The sequence below is a fragment of the Nicotiana tabacum genome, chromosome 14 (genome assembly GCF_000715075.1).
Source record: "Nicotiana tabacum cultivar K326 chromosome 14, ASM71507v2, whole genome shotgun sequence".
NCBI classification, from domain to species: Eukaryota; Viridiplantae; Streptophyta; class Magnoliopsida; order Solanales; family Solanaceae; genus Nicotiana; species Nicotiana tabacum.
The window spans coordinates 71401767-71428088 of record NC_134093.1 but is presented as its reverse complement, the minus strand read 5'-3'; the positions used below and the strand labels follow the sequence as shown (position 1 = coordinate 71428088).

The following is a 26322-nucleotide window of genomic DNA, read 5'->3' as shown; positions in this document are numbered from 1 at the left end:
ATCTGTGACCTCCAAATGCTCCGAATCTGGACAAACAATACTTAACGAGGTCAAATAAAGTCATAGAAACCAATTCCAAATAATAAAGTTCAATCATTAATTAATTCTCAAAAATTCAACCCAGGCCCACATGGTCAAAACCCGACTCTAGGACTAGATCTTATTAACTCATAACCCCACAAGTCCAAATATGTGATTTGTTTCCAAATCCGAGTCCAAATCCGTGTTCAAAACCTCAAAATACACTCTCTTAAGTTGTAGACAAAACCCTCAAATTTTACTCTTAAATTCCATTTTTTAGGTGTCGAAATTCATGGAGAATTAAGATATATGATCAAATCCAAGTAAAAATTATTTACCCTCACGATCCTAGTAAATCCCTCTTCAAAATTTCCCCATCTTGTTCTCCAAAACTCAATAGTGGTAAAAATGAGCTATATCCTAAATATTTGGACATAAAATACCACTGCAACCAAAATGTGAATTGCGTTCGCGACCAGCACGTACACGATCACGATGAACCACCAGCAGACACCTACGCGTTCGTGAGCCTCCATATACGATAGTGAAGGAAACAAGCCTCGGTCCCCAGAATCTCTTACGGGATCGTGAACTAGCCCACACGATCATGATGCTTTGCCAGCCAACACTCGGCTATCACAAGCCTAGACACGCGATTGCTAAGAATAAGTAGGCACTTATGCGTTCGTGAGCCTCCCTATGCTATCATGAAGGAAACAAGCCTCGGTCCCCAGAATCCTCCTACGGGATCGTGAACTAGCCCACACGATCATGATTCTTCGCCAGCCAATGCTCCGCGATCGTGAGCCTAGCCACGCGATCACTAAGAATAAGACCACCCTTACCAAAACCTTTTACGGGATCATTTCACATACCACGCGATCATGAAGAGCACCACTGGCAGTAGAAAAACCAACAATCCACTTAGCTCAAAATGATCCAAAACTATCTCGAAATGCACCCGAGCCCTTCATGACCCCATCCAATTATTCTAACAAGTCTGTATACTCGATTCAAACGTTTCCAAAGGCTCAAACCACCAATAACAACATCAAAACCAAGAATCTCAAATTCTCATAAGTTCAAAATTCTAACTTTCGACTAGAAGCGCTGAATCAACCCCATGCCACCTGTGACCCGAACAAAGTATACGTACATGTCCAAAATCATCATATGAACCTATGGAAACCTTCAAAATACTAATCCGGGGTCGCTTACCCATTATTTTAACTTTGGTCAACTCTTCCAACATTAAGCCTCAACTTAGGAACTAAGTGTTCCAAATCACTCCCGAACCTCTCAAAAACTAAATCTCCCATCCCCACAAGCCATAAATGATCAATGCAACTTAAGGGATGTCTACAATAGGGGAATCGGCATTGTAGAACTCAAAATGACCATTCAGATAGTTGCATTCTCTACCTCTTAAGTAAACGTTCGTCCTCGAACGGGTTTAGAAACTTACCCGAACTACTGAAAGACATGGATATTTGTGCCGCATATCTGACTCGGTCTCCCAAGTAGCTTCTTTGGTCGGTTGTCCTTTCCAAAGCACCTTCATCGAAGCAATCTAAGGCTTACTTCTAACCTGCCTATCCAAATTAGCTAGCAGCTCTTCTTCATAGTCCAAATTCTCATCTAGATGCACAATGTTGAAGTCTAAAACATGCAACTTATCTTCATTATACATCTGAAGTATAGAAACATAAAATACCGAATGTACCACCGATAGGCTAGGAGGCAAAGAAAGCCTATAAGCAACCTCACCAACTCTCTCCAACACCTCAAATGGGCCAAAGAACCTCGGGCTCAACTTGCCCTTCTTCCCAAACCTCATCACACCCTTCGTGGGTGAAACCTTTGAAAGTACCTTTTTACCCTCTATGAATGCCACATCACGAGCCTTCTTTTCCACATAAACTTTCTGCCTGCTCTGAGCTGTCCGAAGTCATTTTTGAATTAACTTCACCTTCTCCAAAGCATGACATACCAAATCCATGCCTAATAATCTAGTTTCACCGGGCTCAAACCAACTAATAGGAGAACCACACCGTCTACCATACAAAGCCTCATATAGGGCCATTTGAATGCTGGACTGATAACTGTTATTGTAAGCAAACTTCATCAAAAGGTAAGAATAGATCCCAATGGCCTCTAAAATAAATCAGACAAGCTCGCAACATATCCTCCAGAATCTGAACAGTCCACTCCGACTGACCAGCTATTTGCAAGTGAAATGCTGTGCTAAGCTCCATCCGTGTACTTAACTCCAGATAAATAGCTCTCTAAAATCTTGATGTGAATTGTGTGCCACAGTCTAAAATGATAGAAATGGACACACCATGAAAACTAACTACCTATCGTATGTAAATATAAGCTAACTTCTCCAAATTACATGAAGTCAACACCGATATGAAGTGCATGGACTTGGTCTGTTACATCCCGTATTTTCATACGTTAAGTTGCGTCATAAGCTAGTCGACATGAGCTCGAAAGGTAAGAGTATATTTTTAGATTATACGTGTTTATACCATGTTTAATAAGTATTAAGTATATATTGGAAGAGGGTATAAGTTAATTGAATCGAAAAGAATAAGTTGCAGTGAAATTTCTCGACTTATGAAGTGACTTACGAATCGTACATTGGAGGTACGAGCTGATGTTATAACCCATACTTTTGGGGTAATACTAGGAGTTATTAATATGCTAATAAGATCTTGTGATGAGGTATTTGAATTTTATAATATTTATATGATAAGTATTAAAGTCAAGTAAGTTATAAAATAAAAGTCGTCAAAGGTTATCGCAAGTTACGTTCATAAGTTTACTGAAATTTGGGTCTGATATCACTAAGATTTTATCCAAATGTTTATGGGGTTATGAACACACAAAATTTAAGTTCTACGAGTTTAGTTTTTAACGCATTAAACCGTTCGTAGATATGACGTCAGAGTAGAGATATATTTATATTTTTGCGAGGCTGTGCAAGCAGCCCTGTTGGGACCCACATAAGGCGGTGCAGATTTCTAAAAGTGTATATATTCGGTGGATTCTCCTTTTAATATCATTTATCATTTGTTCTAGATCCTAATCACTTATGAACCCTCTTTAAAAGTTCTATTATGATCCAAGAGCAAAAACCAAGGCAGACAACGTGAATCTAATGTCGGGAATCTCGTGGTGCTTGTGAGATTGTTGTTCTTCTTGTGGTTGATTTGAAAAATTATTCAAAGTGAAGTAATCTCAGATTTGGAGGTTTTTTGTATGGTTTATGGTAAGAGCATGTTCCTTCTACATGTATTTGAGCTTGTATAATTCATAGCTAGCTTGTACAGTTGAAAACTCGTGAAATAACAGTCGAAAATCGTAGTTGTGTTGTTGTTGCTTGTTGAACTTTTTTGAGAATGTTCTTGTGGTATCTTATGGCCGTAAGTTTATGGGATAACCTGAATGTGTTTTTGTTGTTGACATGTATTTGAAAGAATAAAGGGTTTGAAGGTATAACTTTATTAGTCGTAAATCGAGCTTGTCGCTTATTGTATTATTTTTTGGGTTGCAAGCTTATTATAGAGTTGTTGGTTGTTTGGGTTATCATTGTGACTATAATTAACTTGAGTAATTTGGAAGAAACATGGGAGATGCTACTCTATTTAAAAAAAAAAATTTATAGTTCGAAATACGATAGTAGTACTATTTGTAGTGTGACTATTGCGTTGTTTACATTGTTATAGATTAAGGTGTGGCGAAAATAGCTTATCGTGGTTGTTGGGCAGATTATTTCGCAAGGTATGTTACGTCTAACTTTCCTCTTTTGGAATGATTAAGTTTAATGAAACGTAATCGAACATTCCTTTCCAAAGATGGCTCTATTCTTAGTAATAGAAATGATTATGCTCAATTTTCACATCTATGTTTCATAAGTACTTTATGTCTTGTTCTCGTTGGTTGATGATAGAAAGTATAATTTCATGTTAGCCACATAAGGATAGTCGGAGGTGTAACGGCCTCATGTCACTCCGACATGCCCATAATGTATCTTAATGGTCTTCATGCATATATGCATATGAATATATCTCGATAGCATTATATACGCGTATGTATGGTACATAGCACCACTGGTCAGTTGGTTATTATTATTATTATGATGACTACAGGGCCCAATGGCGCTTTATGCGTGCACATATGGTATATGCATCCTGATGGCCTTATATAAGCGTATACGGTATATCTATGCATATCATGGCCCTTAGTGGCAATCCAGAGTTATATGTTAATCCTTCTCGACTCTCCTTTACATTGTTGTCTTTAATTATGTTCTTATCATGCCTTACATACTCGGTACATTATTTTGTACTAACGTTCCTTTTGCCGGTGATGCTGTGTTTCATGCATGTAAGCCTTGTAGACAGCCAATCAGACCTCCATAGTAGATGTGTCGAGTACCAGCTTGATTGTTTAGCTCCATTTCATCTGGAGTTACTAGGTCCATAGTTTTGGGTATATATAAACGCGACGGGTAGGCCGAGGCCCTGTCCCGACCACAACAATTATGTTTGCTTTAGAGGCTTGCATACGTGTCTTGTATTTTTAGTTTGTCAACATGGTGGCCTTGTCAGTCGATGTTAGTATTTTTTCTGTTGCGGATTGTCCATGTCATCTCAGATTGTTGTATATGTTTAGGTTATATGAGTTACAATTAGTCCACTCGGGGTCAAGTAAGGCATCGGGTATCAGCCATGACTCCCCTAGTTTGGGGCGTGACGAACTTGGTACCAAAGCAGGTCTGTCCTGGGAGTTTACAGCTGTGTCTAGTAAAGTATTGTTTATAAGTGTGTTGTGCACCACATTATATAAATAGGAAGCTACAAGGCATTTAGGAGTAAGATACCCTTCTTTTAGATCAAAATCATGCTGTAGAGCCGAGTCGTAGGAGTTGAGTTTAAAACTTACGTTTGATATTTGTATACAAAGATACTAGTGATTAGAAAGACTCTAGCAAGACAGAAGGCTAAAACGGTAGAAAGGATACCAGTATACATGTCCAGTTGATGTGGCCCAGACTGAGGCCCTACCAGATTATGTGTGTACCAGATGCACAAGTTTTATGTTAAGAGCTTTAAGGCGTGAATATCTAATACGCCCATGCGGATAGAAGGCTACGAGAACACCAGACAGTAACAATGTGAGTTCAGAATTATAAGGGGTAAGGTAAAGAAGGGGCGAGATACCTAAATGGAGAAGGTTGTAAAATAGTTGGAGTTCAGATAGAGGAACACAAGCGTCATGATTTGACCTTCAACAGTGAAAGGGGTACAGTTAGTAACACCCCTCCCAGTTTACGACTTATGAGTATCAACAAATATAGCGCAAGAAAGAAATGGACCTTCAAGTTTTAATAAGGGTTAGAGAAACCCGTGGCTAAGGATAGATTTTCAGAGCAAAAATATTACTAAACGGCATTAGGAACATGTCGATAGTTCCTCTTTATCAGGCATATAAGTGGTGTGCCCTGGAATTGTATAGGCAGGTATGACTTCTCAAGTGTTTAGAAGATTCAGAGGTTAGGTATTCGAATCCATGCATATAAGATTGGTATTTACCTCAGTGTGGCCCATGTTCCCAGTAAAGAAGGAATATTAAGCGACCAAAGAATAAGGCCGGATGAAGCAGGGGAAGCTAGCGCCTCGTTGGAGTTTTTCAGTATAAGATAAGAGATGGTAATGTTAGAGGGAAATTGGTAGAAGGCTAAGTAAAGCGTTATGAGTAGATATGATAAATCATTAGAGAACATAAGCTAAGGTTTGGTAGTACGACAAGGTTTGTCGTCTAGTAGAAGAAGAGATAAGAGAAAGCAAGTTTTGAGATTATAAAGAGATGTAAGACATAAGATTATGTTTCATTACGACAAGTGAATTGGCGACCTTAATGAGAATTACCAGAAGACCGATTTAGCCCCTGGACTTAGAGATACTAGTATTAGGGAGTAACCTTAAATAAGCTAATATCGAGATAGACTCGAAGGATTACTGCAGCAGTTGGCATTACAATATTAGCGAAAAATGAAAGATTAGGCGGTGAAAGGATAAATGAGAGAAGAATAAAATTTGGGGGTGATTGAAAAAGAGAGTTCTCTGAGACAAGCAGCATGGGTAAAGTTAAGCTCATCAAAATCAAGTATGCAAGCTATGAATACATACCACACCATACATGCAAGAGATTCGACTGCCCTAGTATGGGAAAATTACCCTAAGGTGAGTTCTAAGATGATGGAAGTGCGAAAGGTTGTGAAGGTCGAAGAGGTAAAAACTTAACCTCTGCGAAGCGGAATCCAAGAACATAAGATGTTAATTGCTCTCCTGGGGGGGGGGGGTGATGGTGTCTCGAAGTGTCAAAATAGAATCACACATTTCATTTAGTGATAGAGTGGCAAGAAGGATTATGCCGAAAAGGTTGGAAACGATTGGGATTGTATTTAATCAGACATTACAGCTGCATCACGACTCTAGCACCATACGTGAGTAAAATGGTAGGAAGAAACAAATGATGATCTTATAGCTAGAGGTGCCAATTGTTGGTAAAAGGAACCAGGTATTTAATGTTCAGAAAACTAGTAGGAGGGATAAGTGAAGGCAAACAGATGTAGCCCAATAGGAGTTACTCAGAATCGAGATGTAGAGACAAATCGATTGAAATAATTAATAATTTACTTATGGAGGGCCCGGTTGTGGCTAAACAAGAGTTCACAAACAAGTCATTAGATTATACAAAATGACATAGTGAATCCAAGCATATTCACAATTCTCACAAGTATTTCAGATAGATGCAACGATAGATAAAGTTTAGTATAAGCATTTTAAAAGTCAAAAGGGGACGATTGAGCCTAGTATATGAGGTAGACATTTAAAAATTGTGTTCAGAAGTAATATTAATAGAGTAAAGGTGAAGTGAAAAGAAATTACGAATGATTGTAGATAGTTCAAGATCACTTAAGCTTCTGCGAGGTACATGATGTAATGAGCTTGCAACTTAATATTAACAAGAGAATATTTTCTAAGTGCAATTGACAATAGACATTAGCCAAAATATAAAAAGGGAGAATTTGGTCTAAGTGTAGTGATCTGATACGACATTATAGAAAAATTAGCCTATAACGCCAAGTTCTTTAGAATTTTTATGTATCCTAAAAGAGAGTAAGTTAGTAACTCATCGTCTATCATGTCCATTGGATGAAGAATTAGAATGAAGAGAGATGTTGGAGTTTATGTATACAGGAAGTTCCAAGATGTGTTGGAACTAAGACTATTTAGCGTACTTATATTGCAAGTGTCATAATGAATAAGGAAATGTACTTGTTTATACTTCGATGTAGTAGAGAAATCATGAGAGGAACTATCTGACATATGATCTAGAGTTAACTGTAGTTGTGCACGCACTTGAGGTTGGAGGTATTATTTATTTGTTAAACGTGTTGACATCTTTACAGATTACAAGAGTTATCAGTATATCCTCAAATAGAAGGAGCTAAATCCGCATCTGAGGCGATGACTTGAGTATTAAAGATTATGACATAGATGTTTTATGCCATCCAGGAAGGGCTAATGTAGTAGCCGATGTCGTAGATCCATGGGCACTTTATCTTACTCGGGGGACCGAGAAGAGAGAGGTTGCCCGAGAATTAAATCAGCTAGCTAATTTAGGAGTTCGATTATTGAACTCAGTTGACAGTGGAGTTGTGATCTAGAGCACTACAGTAGTAAAAAGGATGGGTTTAAGAAAAATGCTATCATGCGATCGATGTCCAAGAAATAGTTACGAGATACAGAGTGTAATATAAAATAAATAGATTAATGGACTTCAGATTCCCCCTATTGAGTTATAGAACTTCGTTTAGGACGAGTCATACTATATAGAGATATACGAGTTTTTACAGAGCGTAACAACCCATGGGATTGTAATACAAAAACAAGCCAAAATGGTGTAGTTAAGCATGATCCTCCAAGAGAATGGGATAATTCTGAAAGCTAGAATATATATTTGAGGAGTAGCAAAGGAAGAATAGTAGAAGAGCAAGAACATATTTCTAAGTAGTATTCATTTCCTTAAGTATAAAGTAGCAGTATACATCTCTCTTTAGGTGAGATATGTTAGATTGGGTAAATATGACTTCTACAAAAGTACACTGACCTAGAGATTAGTGAACAAGTTTGAGAAATGTAAAACGAGAAACACAAGGGTAAGAGTATAGATCTATACCATGTTCCTCGATTTGAAGTCGAGTCAAATGTTTTTTTCCTCTCTATGAATTCCACAAGAATAAGCGAATAAGGAACACAATTTTCCACTCGTACACAGTTGGATCCTTCAGGTGATCTCGTGTCTCCATCACCAAGCTTTCTATCAGTATATAGTCATGTTCTCTATGTGATAGAATATATATGGTATTCCGTTTCAAGTGGTTGCAACAAAAACCCTTAGAGTCTAATGCAGTTTTCTCTATGTAAGTAGTTCAGTAAACCAATTCTACAAGTGGACAGTATTATAAGAAGCAAGTTAAGCATTTCCTAAGGTTAACGAGCAAAGATCCTCAAAATGCTTATCGTATATGTACTTATATATATGACATGTGAGAAGTCATTTGCATTGCATCATATTCAGAGGGTACATGACCTATGGACGGACTATGAAATATATAGGTGCACAATTATGGTCGATTATGGATGGTCTACAGATGAAAATATATTGGGCCTTATAGAATCATTAGGGGGTTAGGCCAAGTGGCCTACAAGCTAGAGTTTCCCTTAGAATTAGAGCCTGTTCACTCAGTGTTTAATGCATCTATAAAATGAGAATGTATTGGAGACACTTCGCAAGTTGTTCAAGTAGATGATATTCAGATTATAGAGGACTTGCCCTACGAGAAAGTTTTAGTTGCCATTCTAGACCGACAGGTCCACAAGTTGAGGGGCAAAGATGTAGCTTCAATGAAAGTATTATGGAGAAACAAGTATCCTCATTTGTTCCATAAAGAAGGTGACCCTCAGAGTTGAGGCATTATAGCAATGCTGGAGACATAGTTACTTATTCATCAAGTGAGTTACAACTTATGATGATTCCATTTGATATTTAATGGCCATGTGAGGACAATGAGATATTATTGCTTGTTTATGGCCCTGTGTGGAATGTAGTATATTTTCAGGCTACGTGGCAGGTTAGGTAAAGTCCAGTTTATACGTGACACCCTGTCAAAATCTTCATAGAATGCTTAAGAATTAATTTCTCTCCTATAAGCCTCTACATCTGAGGATGAATGTTCCTAGGGGGGTGGGGAGGATGTTTCATCCTATATTTTCATAAGTTAAGTTACGTCGTAAGCTAGTCAACATGATCTCGAAGGGTAAGACTATCAATGAAATGACCCAACCTATCATTTTGAGATTTAGCATTCCTTTAGGTGGGTTAAGGTCTGGAGAATCTTCATATTATGTATTATGACTTGCGTGTATGGCCGATTTCAGGTTTCGGGCGATTCGGGATTGATTTGGAAGAATGATTCTTGTTTTAGAAGCTTAAGTGGTAATAATTGACCGGGGTTTCAATTTTGTGTAGACGAATCCGAAATGATGTTTTGATGATTCCAATAGTTTTGTTTGGTGATTTTGGACTTGGGCGTATTTCTGAAATTGAATTCGGAGGTTCCTATGTTGATTTGGCATATTTTGCCGAAAGTTGGCAGTTTGAAGGTTTAGAAATTCCTTAGGTTTGACCATGGTTGGAATTTATGCCTATCAGTTTTGGATTTTAGTTTTGGGACTTGGAATAGGTATTTTTTGCTATTTTGAACTTGTCTGCAAAATTTGGTGTCATTTGGAGTTGGTTTGATAGGATTCAGACGCTTGGTTGCAATTCTAGAGGTTCTTGGTTTTCTTTTGAAAATCATGCATTTTGATGTCCGATTCATGGTTCAAGATGTTATCTTGGTGTTTTGATTAGACGAGTGAGTTCATATGTTATTTTTAGACTTTGTGGATGTTTGGTGCAGAGCCCCTCGGGCTCGGGTGAGTTTCCGATTGGTTTTGAATTTGTTTTGTTAAACTTTTGTGTGTTGGCACTAGTGTCATCGCATTTGCGATGTAAAGGTCGCAAATGCTACCATCGCATTTGCGGAGTTCTAGTCGCTTTTTCAATTCTGCGTTGCTGGGGAAGGGACTCGCATTTGCGAAGAAATTCTTCGCTTTTGCGAGAGACATGTTGTTCGATTTTGCGAGACAACTATCGCTTTTGCGATGACAACTAGGTGAAAAGGATCTTCACATTTGCGGAGATTTTGGTCGCAAATGCGACTTTAGCAGAGATTCTCAGGGTTCGCTTTTGCAGCTTCGGATTTGCGAACCCAGGGTTGCAAATATGACATCTGCACCTGGTTAGATGTTTTGTATTTTGGAACTTAGTCTCATTTTAATATATTTCGAGCCCTAGACTCGGTGAGAGGCAATTTTGTGGAGAGATTTTTATACCAAACTATTGGGTAAGTAATTTTAATCAATTTGCAACTATATTTATTGATTATATATGAGATTTAACATCAAATTTATGAGAATCAAAGAGGAATTTGGGGGATTTTTGTCAAAGTTATGAAAAAAGAAAATTTGAGATTTGAGAGTCGAATTGGACTCGAATTTCAAAATAAAACATATATATGAAATTGTGGAGTTATGGGTAGTCAATATCTACCCTTGGACTCGGGTTTTGACCCGGCGGGCCAGGGTTGACTTTTGTTGACTTTTGAAGAATTGTGTAAATATTTAAACTTTATCTATCGTAATTGGTTTCTATTGCATTATTTGATGTTATTAAGTCAAATTTTTTAGATTTGCACCGAGCAAAGGTGAATTGTAAAGGACAAGCTTTTTTTGAGTTTTGATTTGGCTTAGTTGAGGTAAGTATCTTGCCTAACTTTGTGTGGGGGAACTATCCCTTAGGATTTGGGTTGATTGTATTGTTTGAATTATGTGGAAGACATGTATGCGAGGTGACGAGTGTGTATACAGGCTTATATATGGCTATTATAATATTGTCAATACGGAGAGATAAGGGTGGCTATGTCAGGGATGATATGTGACTGCATGAGGGCATAATGTTGATGATAATCGTGTGATGATGTGATTTTTCTTGTGTATGTCATGCACCTTACGTGACTTGTCATGTTTTTTCTAGTTAGCTACTCGATGTCTTTGATATTACTTGTTGACACAGACTGTAATAGTACACTCATACAAGCATACACTGTAGCATACCATGTATACCAGTTCAGGAGTATGAAACTTGATATTTATTGATCATGCACATATATTCCTGTATACTTGCTCTTATTATGATATTGAGCCTGTGACCACGCTGAGCGGATTATGATATTGAGTCTATGATAATGTCGGGCGGATTATGATATTGAGCCTATGATCATATCAGGCGGATTGTGATATTGAACCTGTGACCATGCCGACGGATTGTGATAGTGAGCTTGTGACCATGCCAGGCGGATTGAGGTATTGGCACGTGAGTTATCCGTGCAGCACTTGAGTTGTCTGTGCAGTTGTGATTGATAATGTGGGCACAAGGTACCATGTGTATATGATTTATGATTTGGGACTCGTGACTTGTGGTCTTGAGGAGTGGTACCGCGGGGTGGTTTTGTTGTAACCCTTTTGTTAGAACGACTTGATTATTTGGTTGTCATTTGTTTACCTTATTTGTTTTCACTGGTAATTTAACGGTGTTCTGATTACTTTACAATTTTTATCACATGCTTATTCCTTGTTTCCATTTACTGATTCTTGCTTCTATTATTAGCTTTATACCTATATACTGCTCAGGTTATTATGTCTAGTAGGTGTCTTGATCTGTACCTCATCACTAGTCCACCGAGGTTAGTCTTGATACTTACTAGGTACCGACCGTGGAGTACTTATACTACACTTCTGAATATTTTTGTGCAGATCCAGGTATTGGAGACAACAGACTTAGGCATGGATTGCTTCTCTGATCGTGAGAATTCAAGGTAGAGTTGCTTGATCGCCTCAGTCCCTTGGAGTCCTTTCCTTACATTTTTATTGTCAATTCTCTATCCGAAAAGTATTGTGTTTTGAGTTATCTTTACATATACAGTAGCGTTTGTGACTTTGTACTACCTAGTCTTGGGGAGTTTTAGTGATTACCACCTTTAAAGTTCTCATTTATGTAAATTTCTCTTTCATAATGTCATGTTTAACTAATTTAGCTATTGTACGTAACCGGCTTACCTAGTCTTAGAGACTAGGTTCCATCACGATCCCTGTGGAGAAATTTTAAGTTGTGATAAGTTGGTATCAGAGCTCTAGGTTCATAGGTTCTACGAGTCACAAGAAAGTTTAGTAGAGTCTTATGGATCAGTACAGATACGTCTATACTTATCTTCGAGAGGCTACGTAACTATTAGGAAAATTTCATTTCTTCCATTCCTATCGTGCAGATTTATTTATTTTGGAGTTTGAGCCTTTGTATTTCTATTCTCTCACAGATGGTGAGGACACACACTAGCAGTTAAGCTGAGCAGACACCCGCGCCCCTTGCTAGAGCTGCGAGAAGCTGGGGTCAAGGTAGAGGCTGAGAAGAGGCATGTACCGCAGCTAGAGCACCTGCCAGAGCAGAAACTATGGATCCACCAGTTGCTCCGGTTGGGGGACAGGCACCGGAGGTGCCTGTTGCTATCCCTGGACTTCAGGAGACTTTAGCGCAGTTCCTGAGCATGGTTGGTACATTGGCTCAGGCGGGATTGGTTCCGGTTGCACCAACTACTTCACGGACCACGGGAGGAGCTCAGAGTCATACTCTGAGTGTGGTGTTAGTACAACCCGTCATCGCGGTTTATCTTGGGATTAGGCCAGAGACATCAGAGGAGGAGCATAAGAGGCTTGCGAGGTTCATGAAGTATGATCCTCCTACTTTCAATGGCGCAGTTACTGATAATTCGCAAGGTTTTCTAGATAAGTGCCACCATATTCTCCGCACCATGGGCATTGTGGAGGTAAGTAGAGCTGCCTTTCCTATATTTCAGCTGTCAGGGGCAGCATACAGGTGGTGGCAGGCTTACGAGGATGGTAGGCCAGTTGATGCAGCCCCACTCACTTGGGCTCAATTTTTTCAGAGATGTTCTTGAGGGAGTTTGTTCCTCAGACCCTCTAGGATGCGTGGCACACAGAGTTAGAGCAGCTACTTTAGGGTACTATGACAGTATCAGAGTATGCCATCAAGTTCAGTGAGTTATCATGTCATGCACCTATTTGTGTTTCTACCATTAGAGAGCGAGTCCGCAGGTTTATCGAGGGGCTCAATTATGGCCTTAGATTCAGCATGGCTCGGGAGTTGGAGACTGATACTCCATTTTAGGAGGTTGCGGAGATCGTCAGTAGGTTAGAGCATGCTCGGGGTCAGTAGAGGGAGGATAGGGAGGCCAAGAGGCCTCGAGGTTCTGGAGGATTTAGTGGATTCAACTCTTCTGCTCTGACCTATCACGGGGGAGGATCAGTCAGCCGGCTAGTCCAGTCCCCACTTCAGACTACTCGTGGTGCTCTAGCTAGTCAGGAACCTCAGGGTACTCATGTGGGGTAGTCATCTTTTAGTGCACTTCCTGCATGGGGTTCCTACAATAGTTATTCTAGTTATCCGGCACAAACTCAGTACTAGAAGCCATGCCCGCAGAGGGGATGTTAGGAGTGTGGCGATACTAGGCACATCATGAGAGATTGTGCCAGACTCCAGAGGGGTGGAATTCATCAGAGCAGTTAGGGATCCTCGTGTTTTTTGTGATTCAGAGCTGAGGATGGGATCCTCGTATTTTTTTGTGGGTCTATATGTTTGGACTGGGCGACGTGCCGCGCTGGAGTTATATTAGGATGAGATCCTTGTTATTAGTTCATATAATTTATTTCTCCCTTGTGGAAGGGATTCGTAGTATGATACCGATGGGGATTTGTACCTGTTGGACTAGTTCAGTAGTTCTCTCATGTGTTTCTCATTCCATATTCAGTCATATTCGAGTTATGTTTGTTGGGTTTAGATTGCGAGGTATTTTCCTAGGTGACATTGAGTGTGACTTGTTGGTTGGGTGAGTGGTTATGATATCTTCATGTTTCTTACATTACTAGCAATGTTGGGAAGGATTGGAACAATGTTCTAGTTGATATAAGTTTATTTACCAGTACCGAGTTTGATGATGGGCAGCTACTATGGTCGGAGGTGTTGCTACGAGCACATGGGTGATGTGTTACGTTGTGTAGTTATACATTTTGGGTGTATGCATGCGCTATTATAGCTGGTTGAGGTTGATACAATGTGTTTATGTGGGAATCGGGTCCTTAGGGGATGATCGAATGTTGAAATTTGATTATAAGAAGTTGAGATGGTGTTGTCGAGCTTATGTTGATTGGGGTGACGTAGGATCATCTGTGAGCATGTGTATGGTGAGTTCATTCAGTGATTTGATGACTTCGAAATAGGTCTTGGCACGTTCGAGGACGTACGTTTGTTTAAGAGGGGGAGAATGTAATGATCCGACCGGTCTTTTTGAGAATTAGCATTCATTTTTTGGTTTAAGGTTCGCAGAAGCTTCGTTTTATGTATTATGATTTGCGTGTATGGTTGGTTGCGGTATTCTGATGATTCAGGATTGATTTGGAAGAATGATTCTTGTTTTAGAAGCTTAAGTGATAAGAGTTGATCAGAGTTTGACTTTTGTGTAGTAGAGTCTGGAATGGTGTTTTGATGATTCTAATAGCTTCAAATTGTGATTTTGGACTTGGGTATATGCCCAAAATTAAATTCGGAGGTCCCTAGGTTGATTTTGCATGTTTTGCCGAAAGTTGGCAATTTATGGGTTTAGAAATTCCTTAGGTTTGACCATGGTTTGACTTTATGGCTATCGGGTTCGGATTTTAGTTTGGGACTTGGAATAGGTCTGTTTTGCTATTTCAAACTTTTCTACAAAATTTGGTATCATTTGGAGTTGGTTTGATAGGATTCAGACTCTTGGTTGCAACTCTAGAGCTTGAGTTTTCTTTTAAAAATCATGCGTTTTGATGTCCGATTCGTGGTTCAAGATGTTTTCGTGGTGTTTTGATCACACGAGTGAGTTCATATGTTATTTTTAGACTTGTGTGGATTTTTGGTGCGGAGCCTCGAGGGCTCGGGTGAGTTACAGATTGGTTTCAAATTTGTTTTATTAAACTTTTGTGTGCTGGTACTGGTGTCATCGCATTTGCGATGTAAAGGTCGCAAATGCGACCATCGATTTGTGGAGTTCTAGTCGCTTTTGCAATTCTGCGTTGCTGGGGAAAGGACTCACATTTGCGAAGAAATTCTTCGCTTTTGCGAGAGGCTTTCTGTTAGATTTTGCGAGACAACTATCGCTTTTGCGATGACAACTGGGTGAAAAGGATCTTCGCATTTGCGGAGATTTTTGTCGCAAATGCGAATTTAGCAAAGATTCTCACGGTTCGCTTTTGCGAAAAAATGTTCGCTTTTGCGGCTTTAGATTTGCGAACCCAGGGTTGCAAATGCGACATCTGCACCTGGTTAGATGTTTTGTATTTCGGGACTTAGTCTCATTTAAACATATTTCGAGCCCTAGACTCTGTGGGAGACGATTTTGTGGGGAGATTTTCATACCAAACTATTGGGTAAGTAATTTTAATCAATTAGCAACTATATTTCATGATTATATATGAGATTTAACATCAAATTTAAGAGAATTAGAGAGGAATTTTAGGGATTTTTGTCTATGTTTTGAAAAATGAAAATTTGAGATTTGAGTGTCAAATTGGACTCGGATTGGAAACAAAAAATAAATATGGAATCGTGGGGTTATGGGTAGTCAAGATCTACCCTTAGACTCGGGTTTGGACCCTATGGGCCGGTATTGATTTTTGTTGACTTTTGGGGAATTGTGTAAAGATTTGAACTTTATCTATTGTAATTGCTTCTCTTGCATTATTTGATGTTATTAAGTCAATTTTGGTTAGATTTGCACCGAGTAGAGGTGAATTGTAAAGGAAAAGCTATTTTTGAGTGTTGATTTGGCCTAGTTGAGGTAAGTATCTTGCCTAACTTTGTGTGAAGGAACTACCCCTTAGGATTTCGGTTGATTGTATTGTTTGAATTATGCAGAAGACATGTACGCGGGGTGACGAGTGTGTATACGGGCTTATATGTGGCTATTATGATATTGTCAATGCAGAGAGATAAGGGTGGCTATGTCAAGGATGATATGTGATGGCCTGTGGGCATAATGTTGATGATAATCGTGTGATGGCGTGAATTTCCTTATGTATGTCATGCACCTGACGTGTTTTGTTGTGTTGTTTCCAATGAGCTAATCAATGTCTTTGATATTACTTGTTGACTTGGACTGTAATAGTATACTCGCACAAGCATACACTGTAGCATACCATTTATACCAGTTCAGGAGTATGAAATGTGACATTTATTGATCATGCACATATATTCCTGTATATCTGCTCTTATTGTGATATTGAGCATGTGACCACGCCTGAAAGATTGTGATATTGTGCATGTGATCATGCCGGGTGGATTTTAATATTGATCCTGTGATCATGCCGGGCGGATTATGATATTAAGTTTGTGACCATGCCGATGGATTGAGGTATTGGCACGTAAGTTGTCCGTGCAGCAGGTGAGTTGTACGTGCGGTTGTGATTGATAATGTAGGCACGAGGTACCATGTGTATATGATTTAAGATTTGGGACTCAAGGCTTGTGGTTTTCAAGAGTGGCCGCGGGGTGGTTTTGTTGTAAACCTTGTGTTAGAACGACTTGATTGTTTGGTTGTCATTTGTTTACCTTATTTGGTTTCGCTGGTACTTTAACGGTGTTCTGATTACTTTACCATTTTTATCACATGCTTATTCCTTGTTGCCATTTACTAATTATTGCTTCCATTATTAGCTTTATATTTATATACTGCTCATGTTATTATGTCTAGTAGGTGTCTTGACCTTTATCTCATCACTACTCCACCGCGGTTAGTCTTGATACTTAGTGATTACTGACCGTAGTGTTCTCATACTACACTTCAGCATATTTTGTGCAGATCCAGGTATTGGAGACAACAAACTCAGGTAGGGATTGCTTCTTTGATCATGAGGATTCAAGGTAAAGCTACTCAATCGCCGCAGTCCCTTGGAGTCCTTTCCTTACATTATTACTATGAATTCTCTATCCGGAACAATATTGTGTTTTAAGTTATCTTTACGTATCAGTAGAGTTTGTGACTCTGTACTACCTAGTCTTGGGGATTTGTAGTGGTTATCGCTGTGTTGGCATGTATCAACTTTAAACTTCTTATTTATGTAAATTTCTATTTCATAATGTCATGTTTAACTGATTTAGCTATTAGGTACCATCACAATGCCTATGGCGGGATTATGAGTCGTGACATGTTGGTATCAGAGCTCTAGGTTCATAGGTTCTACGAGTCACCAACAAGTTTAGTAGAGTCTTCCGAATCAGTACGAAGACGTCTGTACTTATCTTCGAGAGGCTACGAAACTATTAGGAAAATTTCATTTCTTTCATTCCTATTGTGCGGATTTATTGATTTCAGAGTTTGAGCCTTTGTATTTGTATTCTCTCACAAATGGTGAGGACACTCACTACAGAGTCAGCTAAGAAAACACCCCTGCCCCCTACTAGAGCCGCGAGAGGCCGTGGCCGAGGTAGAGGCAGAGGCAAAGGAAGGGCACGTACTGCAGCTAGAGCACTTGCCAGAGCAACAACTAAGGAGCCACCAGTAGCTCTGATTGGGGGACAGGCACCGAAGGCGCTTGTTGCTACCCCTGGACTTCAGGAGACTTTAGCGTAGTTCCTGAGCATTTTTGGTACATTGGCTTAGGCAGGATTGATTCCGGTTGCACGAGCTACTTCATAGACTAGGGAAGGAGCTCAGACTCCCACTGCCCTTGCTCCAGAGCAACAAGCTCATGTTGGTCATACTCTGAGTGTGGTGTCAGAACAACCCGTCATCCCGGTTCAGCCAAAGGCATCAGAGGAGGAGTAGAAGAGGCTTGGAAGGTTCAAGAAGTATGATCCTCCTACTTTCAATAGCGCACTTACTGAGGATGTGTAGGGTTTTCTAGATAAGTGCCATGGGTATTGTGGAGGTAAGAGGAGTTTCCTTTAATACATTTCAGCTGTCAGGGGCAGCATAGAGGTCGTGGTAGGCTTACGAGGAGGGTAGGACAGCTGATGTAGCCCCACTCACTTGGGCTCAGTTTTCATAGATGTTCTTGAGGGAGTTTGTTTCCCAAACTCTCCGGAATGCGTAGCGCACAGAGTTCGAGCAGCTACGCCAGGGCACTATGACAGTGTCGAAATATGAAATCAGGTTTAGTGAGTTATCACGTCACTCACCTATTTTGGTTTTCACCGTTAGTGAGTGACTCTGCAGGTTTATCAAGGGGCTCAGTTATGGTCTTAGATTCAGCATGGCTCGGGAGTTGGAGACTGATACTCCATTGCAGCAGGTTGTGGAGATTGTCAGGAGGTTAGAGTGTGTTCGGGGTCAGGAGAGGGAGTATAGGGAGGCCAAGAGACCTCGAGATCCTGGAGGATTTGGTGGATTCTACTCTTCGGCTCTGACCTATCACGGCGGAGGCTCCGTCAGCTGGCCAATCCAGTCCGCACTTCAGACTACTCGTGGTGCTCCAACTAGTGAGGGACCTCATGATACTCATGTGGGGCAGTCATCTTTTAGTGCACCTCCTGCACGGGGTTCCTACAACGGTTATTCCACGTGGGTGTATGCATGAGCATTTGCGAACCCAGGGTCGCAATTGCGACATATGCAACTGGTTATATATTTTGTATTTCAGGACTTAATATCATTTTAACATATTTTGAGCCATAGACTTGGTGGGGGGTGATTTTGTGTTGAGATTTTCATACCAAACTATTAAATAGGTGATTTTAATCTATTTCTAAATATATTTCATGAGTCTATATGAGATTTAACATCAAATTTATGAGAATCAAAGAGGAATTTTAGGGATTTTTGTCTAAATTTTGAAAAATAAAAATTTAAGATTTGAGAGTCGAATTGGACTCGGATCTGAACTCATGGGGTTATGGGTAGTCAATATCTACCCTTGTACTTGGGTTTTGACATGGCGGGCCCGGGCTTGACTTTTGGAAAATTGTGTAAAGATTTGAACTTTATCTATTGTAATTGGTGAGCTAGAGGAAAATTATTGCAGAACATGGCATTTTTTGCGGTCCATTATGCGACCCCAGAATTAATCCAGGAACCGCAGATCCGCCGAGAAGTGGAACAGAGAAGGGGCAAATTTTGAAAACTATTTTTGCTGGCCACATAATGATTCTGCTGGCCGCATAATAATTTTGCTACCGCGAAATTGCATCGCGGAATGGACCAGACCCAACCCATAATTTGAAAATCATTTTGTGGCCATTTTGCTAGCCGCATAAACATTCTGCTGGCCGTATAATCATTCGGATGGCCTGATGGTAGACTATAATCTCGTGTTTTAGTCGCTTATTGCACTCTAATTCACTGCACTTTACTTATTTTGAGCTTTAAATGGTAGTGTTTTGCACTTATTGTGTATTTTATGCCTTGTAGGAGTGATTCTAAGCTATGTAGATGTTATGAAATGAATTCGAGCAATTTGGAGCTTTGAAGTCTGAGTAAAAGCCCAAGGGATTAAGTCGGGATCGTGTTCGGAGGTTGAGGACCAAGTTTGGATGTCAAAAATCAAAATTTGATATGTACTCTGAGAAATTTGCACTACTGCCCCGCGCCAGGCATAGCGGGGTGCGGGGCGCTAGTGCAAAATTCCTGCAAAGTGAAAAAATTAGCTCTTTGGATTTCCCCAATAATGCCTTGCATGGCGCGTCGCCCCATGCGGAGTGCCTGTGTATTATTTACAGAGTAAATATCCAATTTCGGCTAAGAAAAGGTTATTTCATCTGGGCCCGACCCTACTTGGTATAAATACATAGAAAAACGTTATTTTTTGAACTTTTAACACATATTAGACCTAAGGAGGCTAAGGAGGAGTTGGAGAAGCAAAAGTACAAGGAGTTCATCATTCAATCCTCACTCAAGTCCCGAGTTTGGATCGTTTTATGTTTTCCTTTACTTTAAACATATTTGTGATGAATTGATCCATATATATGGAGTAGTTCTCTTTAGGGTTTGATGGATTTGGTATTGATATTTGTTTGTGGATTATAACTCTAGTTTTATGTATTGAATCATTTTGGATGATTTAATTGTTGCATCTATATTCACATGTTCATATAATTGAGAGGCATAACTTGTGATATCTTTGCATTATCTTGTTGGTTGAGTTCATTAATTCTTCTTAGTAATCGAAAGAGGCTAGTTGAATCATTGATTAAACCTAGTTAGGAGGATAATTGAGAGAGGTTCTCCTAAAGACCAATTCATTACGCATTCTTGCATATCTTCACAGAGCTTAAGTTGGTTCATATTGTGAGGTTGAGACTTAATCAAGAGAGGATTTTCTACTAAATAATTGTACTGATAATTAAGTGAATTCGAGAGACTCACTTGAACATTAGAATTGAATTATCTAGAGTTAAATCCCAGACAATTATCTTGCACCTATCCTATCAAAATCCTATTTTCTCCCATTGATATCTTCCTTTGCTTAGTCCTTGCTTCGATTGTCATTAGTCAGTTAGTTCTAGATTCTTAGTTAATTTTAGTATTAATCACATAAATCTAAATTGTTGATCATCTTGGATAGCAATCTAGCTACAAACTACAATAATACTGTTTAACTCCAATCCTTGTGGATACAATATCATATTATACTATATTTGACTAGCGAGCATATTTAAATGTTTGTTTTGTGCTCATCAAATTTTGGCATCGTTGCCAAGGATCGAAATAAATAGTGTTTGAAATAGTTTGTAGTGCTAATTTAGGAATGTTTTGTTTTATTTTTATTTTATTTTTCTCTTTTACGTTTGGTGTTCTTTGACTGCGTGCAGGTTACAGGTTAGATTGGTGCATGACTCGAACTTCTGCGAAGGAAGTACTACCATAGGAACCCGAGATAGAAAAACAACTGCGACAGCTGTAGACAGAAAGAACTCTCACCGAGGCAACAAAAAAAGTGGGCAATCCTCAACCAATAAGAACTCATGGCTGGAAGCGGTGAATATAATGTGGATTTGGCTGCGAGACAAGCAGCCCAACGAAGAGAACAAGCTGCACGGGATGCTGAGGAAGCAGCTATTAGAGATGCGCGGAATATCTATGAAGAAGAGAGGGGTCTCAGACTTAATCAACATCAACCTCTGACTGGGAGACCACTTGGCGATTATGCTAGATCGGTCTACAATCAAGGTTTATCAAGTGTTCGACCACCTCCAATGCAGCTAATAATTTTGTGTTGAAGCAAAGGTTGCTCCAAACCCTTTAGAATTGTTGTGTCTTCAGAGGGAAGCCAAACGAAGATCCAAACACATATATAATGGACTTCGAGGAGATTATGAACACCTTTAAATACAATGGTGTGTCACAAGATGCAGTTTACTTAAGGGCATTCCCCTTCACACTCAAAGATGATGCAAAGTAGTAGCTTTGAAGTTTACCTAATGGATCGATTCGAACATGGGATGAGATGACCAGAATATTTCTTGATAAATATTTCTCATCAGCTAAGACGGGCAAGTTTAAAAGAGAAATCCATAACTTCTGCCAGAAAGATACTTAGACTGTGTTTGAAGCATGGGAGAGGTTTAAGGAGATTGTTAGAAAGTGTCAATATAGTGGCGTTGAACTCTGGATGCAACTCCAGGACTTTTGGGATGGATTGACACAGACCTCACGTAGAACATTGAGCAATGCAGTTGGAGGTCCGTTGATGAAGAACACTCCAGAGGAGATAGTCACGATTCTTGACGAGTTATCTTAAGATGCAAATCAATGGCCCTCTGAGAGTGCTGAGGAAGAAGATCGACAGGTGTTCACCAGGTTGATGCTAACACATCTGTGAAGGTACAACTTGATGCTATGGCTAAAGAAATACAGAAGCAAACCTTAGCCTTGATACAAAGTGAGAGCTTGTAATATATGTGGAATAGGACATGCTACTCATGAGTGTCAAGCCTCAACTGAGGAAATAAATGTTGTGGGAAATTATAATGCGATGGGTCAGAGGCACCCCGTTTTTTCATGGAGTTCACCTGGGGGTACTGTGAATGCATGGCAACACAATAACTCTAGACCCCAGGGACAAGGAGCTCCAGCATACCAAAATCAGCAGAGGCAGCAATTTCAGCCTCAACAGCCCATTCAGCGTGGTCTAGAGGATCTAATGAAGGCTTTCATTATTAAGACAGATGAGAGGCTGGACGCTCATGGGGAAACTATCAAAGAATTGGGCACTGGTTTGCAAAACCTGGAGAGACAAATGGGACAAATTGCAACATTATTATCTGAGAGGGTTTCAGGCACTCTCCCCGCTGATACTGAAATGAATCTCAAAGAAACAGTGAATGCTATAACTCTGAGAAGTGGGCAAGTGTTGAAAGATCCCACCCCGATCCAAAAAGAGGTGATACTTGAAAAAGAAAGTGGGGAGCAACTGAATAATGATGTTGATAAAAAGAAGAAAGGCCCGATGAAAACTGAGAATAAGAAGAAGGAATAAAAATCAAGAAGGGAGGAACCTGAGGAGAGCTAACATATGCCTGCTTTACCTTTCCCCCAATAGAGAAAAGCTGGACAAGCAATTTGAGAGATTTCTGGATACACTGAAACAAGTTAATGTAAATTTTTTATTCACAGAAGTGCTCTCACAAATGCCTACTTATGCCAAATTCTTGAAGGAGATCCTTACAAAGAAAAGGAAAATTGAGGAGACCTCAGTGGTCAAGCTTACAGAGCATTGCAGTGCGATATTACAAAACAAACTCCCACAAAAGTGTGGAGATCCAGAGAGTTTTACTATACCTTGCTCTGTAGGAACTATTCATTTTAATAAATCATTATCTGATTCTGGTGCCTCAATTAATTTAATGCCTCTTTCTATTTACAGAAAACTGGAGAAGGAAATTGGAGCGATAAGGTCGCTGCTAATAGATTTGCAGCTGGCAGACCAGACGACTTTAATACCCGAGGGGATAGTGGAAGATGTGTTAGTTCGGGTGGATAAGTTTGTATTTCTTGTAGACATTATAGTGGTGAATATGGAGGAGAACAAGGAGATTCCTCTCATCCAAGTAAGACCATTCTTAGCAACTGATAGAGAAATATTGGATATACACGAGAGGAAACTCATGCTTAGAGTGGGTGAGGAGAAGGTGACGTTTGATATGAATGTATAAAAGTGGACACAAAAAAAAAACCAGCTGCGAGTGTTGAGTAGAAAGTAAAGTGCTCAAAAGAGAAGGCTGTACTGAGTGAGAAAGATAAGTGTGGGGTGTACCCTAAAAAGGCTGAGAAGAAGCTATCGGCAAGGATGTTCGCATTAGTCCGAAGGCGAGGAATGGAGCCCGACTTTGACTCAGATCCCGGCTAGATGTACAGGAATATTTCCTTTACCTTATACTTTTTAATTGTGTGTCATGGGGTCCTGCCACAACTTAAAGTGTGGGGTGGGGGATAATTGTATGTTGTATGTATATGTGTTAGTTGTAGTAGTTGGAAAATTAAAAAAAACCATAAAAATTTGAAATTTTTTTGATTTTTCCTGACGATGGATATCATTCGACGGGTTTCTTGAGGGATTAAAGTCGAAAGAAAAAAAGACAAAAAGATTTTCTTTTGTTAGGTAGTGTAATAATTCCCCCTTGGTTTTTCTTTGTTCCGCGGTTCTTTTCCAAGGGTTTTATTTGAACCGAGTGTAGTTAGTTTTATTTTTGTTAGTAGTAGGAAACCTTGTGCTATGAATAGAATGGAAGGCAATATCTCTTGACTTTATTATGCCTTGAGAATAATGAGTGCTTTAGTGTGACGCTTAGGCTCAGTTTTTGACTCTTGTATAAGAAACTTAAACTGTTTGATTTTAACTCTGCTTAACTGCTTTGACTAGAGTGTCTTGTTAATCCAATCTCGAGTGAGTTATGTGCCATGTATGTGTGAGGTTTGTGTTATTCTGTGCACTGCATTTGATGTCTAGAACTTGCCCTGTGTGTTTGCAAAGAGAAATAGTAGTTTTGTTCAGTAGTGGAAGTGATATAGGCGTGTCTTTGTTGAGCCAATTATAAGATTTTACCCACCTAATTGTTATATATCTTAGTTAACCCTTTTGAGCATGTAATCCTATTTCTTGGGCAACCACATTGCAAGCCTTACCCATTTGTTCGAATTGACCATCTATTTGAACCTGGTACCTCTCGTGAGCACTTGAATTTGTGATAAACTTTTGTAAAAGTTGAAGTGTGGGGTGGTTGGTTTGGCTTTTGAGTTGAACTAATGAAATACGGAGAAAGGTGCACTGTTTTGAAAAAGTAAGAGCCACTTGAATTAAAAAAGAAAGAAAAAAACAATAAGTGTATTGTTGTGAAAATTATTCATTAATAGTGGTAACTCTTGATGTATTTGTGCTTAAAAAAGTTGGGAATTGACGTATATTGATGTGAAGTTGGAGTTTTTGTTTGGCATAAGTGTGGGGTTTTGAACAATGAATTGTATGTATTAAAGTGCTTAGGGAGGTGTAGTCACTCTTATATCTAAATGTATCATACCCATCCCGCAACCTACATTACAACCAGTTAAAGTCCTACTTGATCCTTGACCGAATGAGCCAAATTAGTAGAGTAGTACACTACAGGCAAGCCTATGGTGCATATTTTATGGCATATAAATGTTATTTCTGAGAGTGAGTGAATTCTTTCTATCTTGAGTTCCTAAGTGTTCTTAAATTTCATGGTGTGCGGAACTACTCTCTATTTTTGTGTGAGGGCACTTAATTCATGAAGGAAAGGTAATGCTTGACCTCTGTGTTAGAGTAAGTGAGCGGAATTTAAATAATGCGTGGTGTTTTTGAGTCAAATCTTGAGGCTAGGATGTTACGGTATTGTACTTACTCTGTTTTAAATATTCTTAGTATGATGAGTTATGAGAGTTGTTTAAAAAGGTCGTGTCTATGTGAAGTGTAGTTTGATTGCTCGAAAACGAGCAATGGTTTAAGTGTGGGGTGTTGATGGTAGGCTATAATCTCGTGTTTTAGTCGCTTATTGCACTCTAATTTACTGCACTTTACTTGTTTTGAGCTTTAATTGGTAGTGTTTTGCACTTATTGTGTGTTTTATACCTTGTAGGAGTGATTCCGAGCTATGTAGATGTTATGGAATGAATTCGAGCCATTTGGAGTTTGAAATCTGAGTAAAATCCCAAGGTATTAGGTCGGGAACGTGTTCGGGGGTCGAGGACCAAGTTTGGACGTCAAAAATCAAAGTTTGATCCGTACTCTAAGAAATTTGCACTACCGCCCCGCGCCATGCATAGCGGGGTGCTAGTGCAAAATTCCTGCAAAGTTAAAAAATCAGCTCTCTGGTTTTCCCCACTAACACCTCGCATGGCGCGTCACCCCATATGGCGCGCATGTGTATTTTTTACAGAGTAAATATCTTATTTCGGCTAGGAAAAGGTGATTTCATCTTGGTCCGACACTACTTAGTATAAATACATGGAAAAATGTTATTTTCTGTCTTTTGATACATATTAGACCTAAGGAGGCTAAGGAGGAGTTGTAGAAGCAAAATTACAAGGAGTTCATCATTCAATCCTTACTCAAGTCCCGAGTTTGGATCATTTTATGTTTTCCTTTACTTTAAACATATTTGTGAGTAATTGCTCCATATCTATGGAGTAGTTCTCTTTAGGGTTTGATGGATTTGGTATATTGATATTTGTTTGTGGATTATAACTCTAGTTTTATGTATTGAATCGTTTTGGATGATTTAATTGTTGCATCTATTTTCACATGTTCATGTAATCGAGAGGCATAACTTGTGATATCTTTGCATTATCTTGTTGGTTGAGTTCATTAATTCTTCTTAGTAATCGAAAGAGGCTAGTTGAATCATTGATTAAACCTAGCTAGGAGGATAATCGAGAGAGGTTCTCCTAAAACCCAATTCATTACGCATTCTTGCATATCTTCACAGAGCTTAAATTGGTTCATATTATGAGGTTGAGACTTAATCGAGAGAGGAGTTTCTACTAAACAATTGTACTGATAATTAAGTGAA

The 26322-nt window shown here is 39.3% G+C and overlaps 1 protein-coding gene across 10 annotated transcripts; it reads left to right on the top strand.

The window, feature by feature from the left end:
• Positions 1-3107: 3107 nt before the first annotated feature.
• Positions 3108-25987, top strand: LOC107773305 (uncharacterized). Of its 10 annotated transcripts, none has more exons than XR_012698700.1 (5): positions 3108-3295; positions 3753-3807; positions 12015-12076; positions 17162-17223; positions 25390-25987. XR_012698700.1 is itself a non-coding variant. In XM_075229652.1 (5 exons), exons 4-5 carry the CDS (start codon positions 12710-12712, stop codon positions 16294-16296), a joined length of 450 nt encoding a protein of 149 aa, XP_075085753.1. In that variant the 5' UTR covers positions 3108-3295; positions 3753-3807; positions 12015-12076; positions 12575-12709; the 3' UTR covers positions 16297-16548. The 10 variants fall into 10 exon arrangements, 1 of the variants encoding a protein (XP_075085753.1); XR_012698698.1 differs by having other exon boundaries at positions 17148-17223; XR_012698694.1 differs by having other exon boundaries at positions 12575-17223.
• Positions 25988-26322: the final 335 nt, after the last annotated feature.